Raw genomic sequence first — 6568 nt, forward strand, 5'->3', positions numbered from 1 at the left:
AACCAAGTGTGTTTCCTCACTCCTCTACATGAAGCCTTCTGGGTGACCTTGGCCCAGTCACAGTTTTCTCAGAAGTCTCTCGTCCACACCAACCTGACAAGGTGTTCACCTGGAGAAAATGGGCCACACCTGGAAGTTGGGAACTTTTGTTATAAGCCACTTTAAGTCTCCATGGGGTAGGGGGAGAAGTGGAGCATAGATACCCAAATAATTAATAAATAAATGTGTATTCCATCTCCTCCCTTTCTTGACAAGCATGAACTTCACAAACCCAGCCGGTGATGACTTGTTCTTCGATAAAAACGGGGACTTGGCCGCAGGATATGACATTCTGAACGTGATTTATTCGTCTAATGAAACCCTGCCTTTTGTCCCTGTTGGATCTTTTCGCCCTCAAGCTGTGTTGGAACACGAGCTCATCATTAACAAGAGCGCCATCCAGTGGTACAGCAGCTTCGAACAGGTGAGGAGCCAATTGTTTCCCCAACCTCAGAGCAATCTAATGGTTCTGTTTGGCATGGTGTAGTGGTTAAGAGTGGTGGACACTAATCTGGAGAACCAAGTTTGTTTCCATGCTCCTGCACATGAAGCCTGTGGGGTGATCTGTGGCCAGAACTCTCAGAATTCTCTCAGCCTCACCTGCCTCACAGGGTGTCTGTTGTGAGTGGAGGAAGAAAAGGGATTTGTAAGTTGCTTTGAGACTCCTTAAAGGTAGAGAAAAGCAAGGTATAAAAACTTAAGTTTTCTTCTACAGGGGGTGGTGGAATGTGCCGTCAAGTTGCAGCTGACTTATGGCAACTCCTCAAGGGTTTTCAAGGGAAGAAATGACCAGAGGTGGTTTGCCATTGCTTAGCAACCAGGGACTTCCTTGGTGGTCTTCCCATCAAGTCCTCACCAGAGCCCACCTGCATTTCTTCCTGATCTTTTACTTCTAGCTGAGGTTGCCAGTACTGGGTTGGGAAATACCTGGAGATTTTGGGAGTGATGAAAGGCCATCAACCAGCTAAAGAACTGGCAGCTGCGATATTAAACAACAATAACAATAACAACAACCATAAAAATGTGTGATGTCTGATTGGTTCTGAACATCTTCTCATTCTTCCTCAGCTTCCCAATTCAGTGTGCAGCAAAAACTGCCTACCTGGATATCGTAAGAAAATCCGCGACGGGGAGCCAGCCTGCTGCTTTGACTGTGTGCCCTGCACGGCTGGAATGGTTTCCAACCAAAGTAGTAAGTCCATACACAGAGTGTATTTCATTCAATCGTAGACTTGGAAGGGGCTATCTAGTCCAGGGGTCGGCAACCTGCAGCTCCGGAGCCGCATGAGGCTCTTTCGTCCTTGTTGTAAGGAATTCCATAGAAGCAGAAATAAAAGGCTTTTGGGAGTAAAAGTCCATTTATTAAGACATCTTAGAAAGCTCAAGTACACGCAGTGGCAGGAATGGCACTTCCCGCCAGAAGCACAGGTTATAACACCATTCACCCCATCCCCCCTTCCTGCTTCCCATGGGAACGGAGTCTTCATCTCCCGCGCAAAGATAAAGTCTCCGCCGATGCATCTGGCCCATCGCCCGGGCTGTGGAATGCACTCAAGGTTACTTCACCATCAACACCATTGAATCCTTTACACTTGTACTGCAGCTCCGCATGGCTTGGGTCCTCTCAGCCTCCTTCGGAGAGTCACCCTAAGGGTTAATGGAAAAGAGTCCCCATTCCTAGAGAGGCACTGCCTGAGACGGCTATCCCAAGCCACTTCCGGCTTCCCTGTCCCAGCTGCCTGGTTGGCTGATGACGGTGATGATGGCACGGGGTGGGGGTGGAGCACCACTGGTGGATCCTTTTGAACAGGTGAGCGGCGAAGGGCGGAAAACGGGAGGGAGTTGTAGGAGCACAGCTTTTCAGCGCAATCCTAACCATAGTCCGCCCCCCCCCCTTGAATCTTGAAAGCAGGGTCGACCCTGCTTTAGGTCCGCCCCCCCCCCCCCTTGAAACCTTGAAAGCAGGGTCGACCCTGCTTTAGGTGCCCTTATTTCCCCCTCCCCCAGGTCCTTCTTGGGGGGCGGGACCACATGGGGGACCCCAGCAGCGCCACCTTGGGTTGCAGACCCCCCAGCAGCCCCGCTGAGCTCCAGGGGCTTCCCTGGCAGATGGCAGCCTGGCTGAGTCCAGGTGAGAAATACGATGTCAGGTTTTAAAGGAGTTATTACCTGCAGCCCTGCAAGGTTGCACTTGTCGGGGCTGTTTGATGGGGAGGCGGGGGTGGGTGGGAATTGTTTGCTTCTGCATTGCCAAGGAGGGCAGGAGCGCATGGGGAAAGCCTTGCACGTGGATCTTGGAAGGTTTACTTCAGAGTAAGCCAGTGGAGGGTAAGCTTGTAGATCGTGGAAGGGAGGAAGGCTGGGATCATCCTCAGCCATGGTTGTCGTGGGTTGCCAACTCCCGGTGGGCAAATCCCAGGATATTTGGGGGTAAATTCTCAGAAGCTGTGGCTTTTGGGACCAGGGCGGGGGCCATGCTCAGTGAGGAATATGGCTGTCGAGTCCACCCTCCATGGCAGACATTTTCTCGGGGGGGGGGGGAGTTCAGCCCCTCCCCCCAGAAGTTGACAATCCCATTAAAGGCACCAATTTTGATTCACCATCCAAGTGGAATTTGAGAGGGTTCTTTTTGGGGGGGGGGCATAATCAGTGTCTTTCAACACAAGAAAAGAGAAATGTGTGAAACGGGGATTCTATTGCTGGTCATTTGAATCATGTACAAAACAACAGGATTTTTACCCCCCCTTTTTGCTTTGATGGGTAAAAATGGGCCCCAAAGAAGGGAACTTTTCCCTGCATGAGAATCCACCACAGCAGATAAAATATAATTTAAAAAAAATATTTTTAAAAATAAAAAATTATAAAATATAATTTTTTCTGTAGCACTTCATGGATTTCATAAGCAACACATTATAATTGTTTATACAAAGCGTAAAGGAAAAAAAACATTATATACAGTGTTGTCTTCATTTGAAATGTCAAAAAGTATTTGCGGCTCCAAGTGTTTTCTTTTCCGTGGAAAACAGGTCCAAATGGCTCTTTGGGTGTTAAAGGTTGCCGACTCCTGATTCTACTCCAATACCCTGCTCAATGCAGGATCAGCCTAGAGACCCCCGGACAAGTGTTTGTTCAGCCGCTGTTTAAAGACTGCCAGTTTGTTTATTTGCTTCTTTTAATTGGTGTCTTAAAATGACCTGTCCAGTTGCTTTTGTGGATCAAATGAAGGTCTTTGAGCTCCTGGACCACTGAGGGACCCCCACCTTCCCACCTTACCCAGATACTTGCTCCTAAGGTCAAAGGCACTGCCAGTGGCTTAGAAGTGGTGGTGGAAAGTCCTGCCAAGTCACAGCTGACATGGTGACCCCATCAGGGACATAGCCAGGTTCTAAAGGCTGTTTCCGCATGGCCACGCTGGGGGTCGGGTCGGCGTACATGATGCCGACCCAACCCCCCCGGGACTGTTCGCACAAACAGTCCTGGAAACTACCGGGAAGACGGCGCCGCACTGTGCTGTCGCCCGATCGACTTACCTTCCCTGCGATCGTCTGGCGCGCCGCCGAGGCCAGGAGACATGCCCCCTGCCCTGCGCGACCGCTCCAGAGTCGCAGGGCGGGGGGGCATGTCCTCAGGCCTCGGCGACGCGCCGGACGGTCACAGGGAAGGTAAGTCGATTGGGAAAGGGGGGAAGGATAGCGCCTTCTAGCCGCTGCCGTTCGCATGGCAGCGGTCGGAAGCCGCCGTTTCCCAAAAACCTCGCTCGGGGAGCGAGGTTGGGAAACAGCGGTTTTGCGCCGCTGGGGAGGAGTGAGGGCGGTGCGGCTGCGAAGCGGCTGCGGCCCCCTTGCGAACAGCTCCCTGGGGACGGCGTTTTTGCCGTCCCCAGGGCACTGTATTTGGCCCGTGTGGAAAGGGCCAAAGTTAGGGGGAGCGAGTGCATACAGAAAGGCGCCTTGACATATACTCAACTATTTTAATCTCTACTGTTGACTTCTGTGGGTGCTGAGCTCAAGTCTGGTGGCACCCGTCTCGCCCTATAAGGCCAGCCAGACTGTCCTCCTGCTCCTGCAGGCTGGCATGAGCTACCCAGGGGCACTGGTGGGGGGCCTACGCTGGCTATCCGGCACAGTTCCTGCTGCATGGCATGGCTCTGGACCCAATGGCGTATCAAAGGGGAGTGGGGGGTGGGGGTCTCAAGCCACAGGCACCACTTCAGGGGGGAGCATTTTGCAGCCCTGCCCCCCCCCCAACTGTGCCCCAGTCAGAAAAGAGATAAATTGGTTAGAAAACGTTCAGTTATATAATTTTTGCATTTCCTGGGTCCGGTATCTTCAGCACCAGGTCTTCCTGATTCCTTGACCAATTACTTCTCTGCAAGAACAAAATAATCCACAATGCATGTGAGTGGGGTTTCTTTCTTTCTTTTGGAGGGGCAGTTCTTCCCAGTAGGTGCAACCTTGGCCACTGTAGCTTTAATTTATGGACACCCCCTCCCCATACAAATCTTCCTAAAATATTGTGAGGAAAAACATTCCCTTTCTCCCCAGGGGAGTTACTGATAGAATTCATTTATTTGTTTTGTTTATAGCATGCCTTTCTCTCCACAACAAACCCAAAGCAGATGATAGTCATTCTCTTCTTTTTTCATTTTAAGCTCACAACGACCCTGCGAGGTCAGCTGGGCTGAGAGCGTAAGCCTAGCCTCAGGTCACCCAACAAGCTTCCGTGGCAGCGGGGAGCTTCCAATTCTGATGGCTATACTATACTGGGCATCTCATCACACAAAATGGGCAAACCAGATACTAACACCATAATTCCTCTTTTCAGATGTGAAAAGTTGTTTGCAGTGTCTGGAAGACCAGTATGCAAATGAGAACAGGGACCGATGCCTCCCAAAAACCATCACATTCCTGGCCTATGGCGACCCACTGGGGCTAACCTTGGCATCTCTGGCAATCTCCTTCTCCCTCCTCACCGCTTGCGTTCTGGTGACATTTGTCCAGTACCGCAACAGCCCCATCGTCAAAGCCAACAACCGCCATCTCAGCTACGTTCTCCTCATCTCACTCCTTGTCTGTTTTCTCTCCTCCTTGATGTTCATTGGCTATCCTCGGAAAGGAACCTGCCTGCTACGGCAGACTGTCTTTCGGGTTGCTTTTGCTGTGTCCATCTCTTCCGTCTTGGCCAAAACCATAACGGTGGTTTTGGCCTTCAAGGGTCCTGACATGGGCCACAGACTGAGGACCTGGTTACAAAATGGGACATCCTATTTTATTGTCCTTCTCGGGGCCCTCGTTCAGATCCTTCTTTGCTCTGTCTGGCTGGGAACATCTCCTCCTTTCCCTCAGAATAACACTCAAGCAGTAGTCAGGCAGATCGTGGTCCAGTGTGATGAAGGATCCATAGGTATCTTCTTCGGGACACTGGGCTACCTGGGTTTTTTGGCTGCCATCAGCTTCACAGTTGCCTTCTTGGCCAGGAGGTTGCCGGACTCTTTCAACGAAGCCAAACACATCTCTTTCAGTATGGTCGTTTTTTGTTGCGTCTGGATCTCCTTCATCCCTGCGTACCTCAGCTCTCAAGGGAAGACTGCCGTTGCCATAGAGATCTTCTCCATTTTGGCTTCCAGTGCTGGGATTCTGGCCTGTATCTTTACTCCAAAAGTCTTCATTATTTTGATGAGGCCGGACAGGAACAGCAAGGAATTTCTGAGGAGGAAATGAAATCCCTTCTATCTCATCCGAGGGCCCTTTCTATTTTAGGTTGAACAGTCAGACTCCATAAAATATCTGTGTGGTAAATACCTGGTGAAACAGTCTCTATATTGTGGAGCTGTAACCTTATATAGCCCCCACCCAGTTTAGGTTGAAACAAGCAGTTGAAGAAAAATATCCAAGACTCAAGTTTAAAAGAAAATAAGTTCTTCAGTGTGCAGAGAAAATTGGTCTGGCACTGAGCGCACTCTCTCTGTTTCAAGAGATCCACACAAATAAAACACGCTTTTACATACATCTTTTGTAAATACAGATTTTCAAAAAATAGAAAATTAGAAAGGGCATACATTACAGTCCATCCATTCCCAATCCTTCCTCCGAGTTACATTGGCTCGTTACCATTCTTTATTTGTGGGCGTTTCCCCACTTGCCATGCCTCCCTGTATGCCGCACGCTGCTCTCAGTGCACATCATTTCTGGCCCACGCCCGGGCTTCCCCACGTCCCCGCGCTCTGCGCAGGGTCACCAAAAGGCCCCGTTTGGAAGAGCGCCAGGAATGACGTGCGCTGAGGGGGCGCGACAGCGGCAGCGTCGGGGCGGCTGCTTTGTCGCCGCCCCTGTAGTGGGGAGTGCTGGGGGACCCCGCGCTACTTGCCTACAGTAGCGCGGGGCAGAAGGTAAGTGGGAAAACGCCCTGTGATCACATTTCTCCAAGATCCAGCCCTCATTTCATTATAATCTTTAGGTTAGAATCAAATGAATGTGTCTAACCTTCTCTGCATAAAAGCTGGATGCTACCACTCCCATAGGCAAGGATG

General features: G+C 50.6%; 1 protein-coding gene across 1 annotated transcript; it reads left to right on the top strand.

Annotated features, from left to right (window-relative positions):
• Positions 1-256: 256 nt before the first annotated feature.
• On the top strand, positions 257-5803 carry LOC125425580 (vomeronasal type-2 receptor 26-like). The gene is made up of 3 exons (XM_048483158.1): positions 257-463; positions 1108-1231; positions 4864-5803. Exons 1-3 carry the CDS (start codon positions 257-259, stop codon positions 5757-5759), a joined length of 1227 nt encoding a protein of 408 aa, XP_048339115.1. The 3' UTR covers positions 5760-5803.
• Positions 5804-6568: the final 765 nt, after the last annotated feature.

Source organism: Sphaerodactylus townsendi, unplaced genomic scaffold, assembly GCF_021028975.2.
Source record: "Sphaerodactylus townsendi isolate TG3544 unplaced genomic scaffold, MPM_Stown_v2.3 scaffold_83, whole genome shotgun sequence".
Classification (NCBI taxonomy): domain Eukaryota; kingdom Metazoa; phylum Chordata; class Lepidosauria; order Squamata; family Sphaerodactylidae; genus Sphaerodactylus; species Sphaerodactylus townsendi.

Excerpts from the sequence above, each read along its gene's own strand:
- LOC125425580 (XM_048483158.1), top strand. The coding sequence starts at position 257 with ATGAACTTCACAAACCCAGCCGGTGATGACTTGTTCTTCGATAAAAAC. Across the intron at positions 464-1,107 it reads GGTACAGCAGCTTCGAACAG|CTTCCCAATTCAGTGTGCAG; the intron begins GTGAGGAGCCAA and ends ATTCTTCCTCAG. Across the intron at positions 1,232-4,863 it reads AATGGTTTCCAACCAAAGTA|ATGTGAAAAGTTGTTTGCAG; the intron begins GTAAGTCCATAC and ends TCCTCTTTTCAG.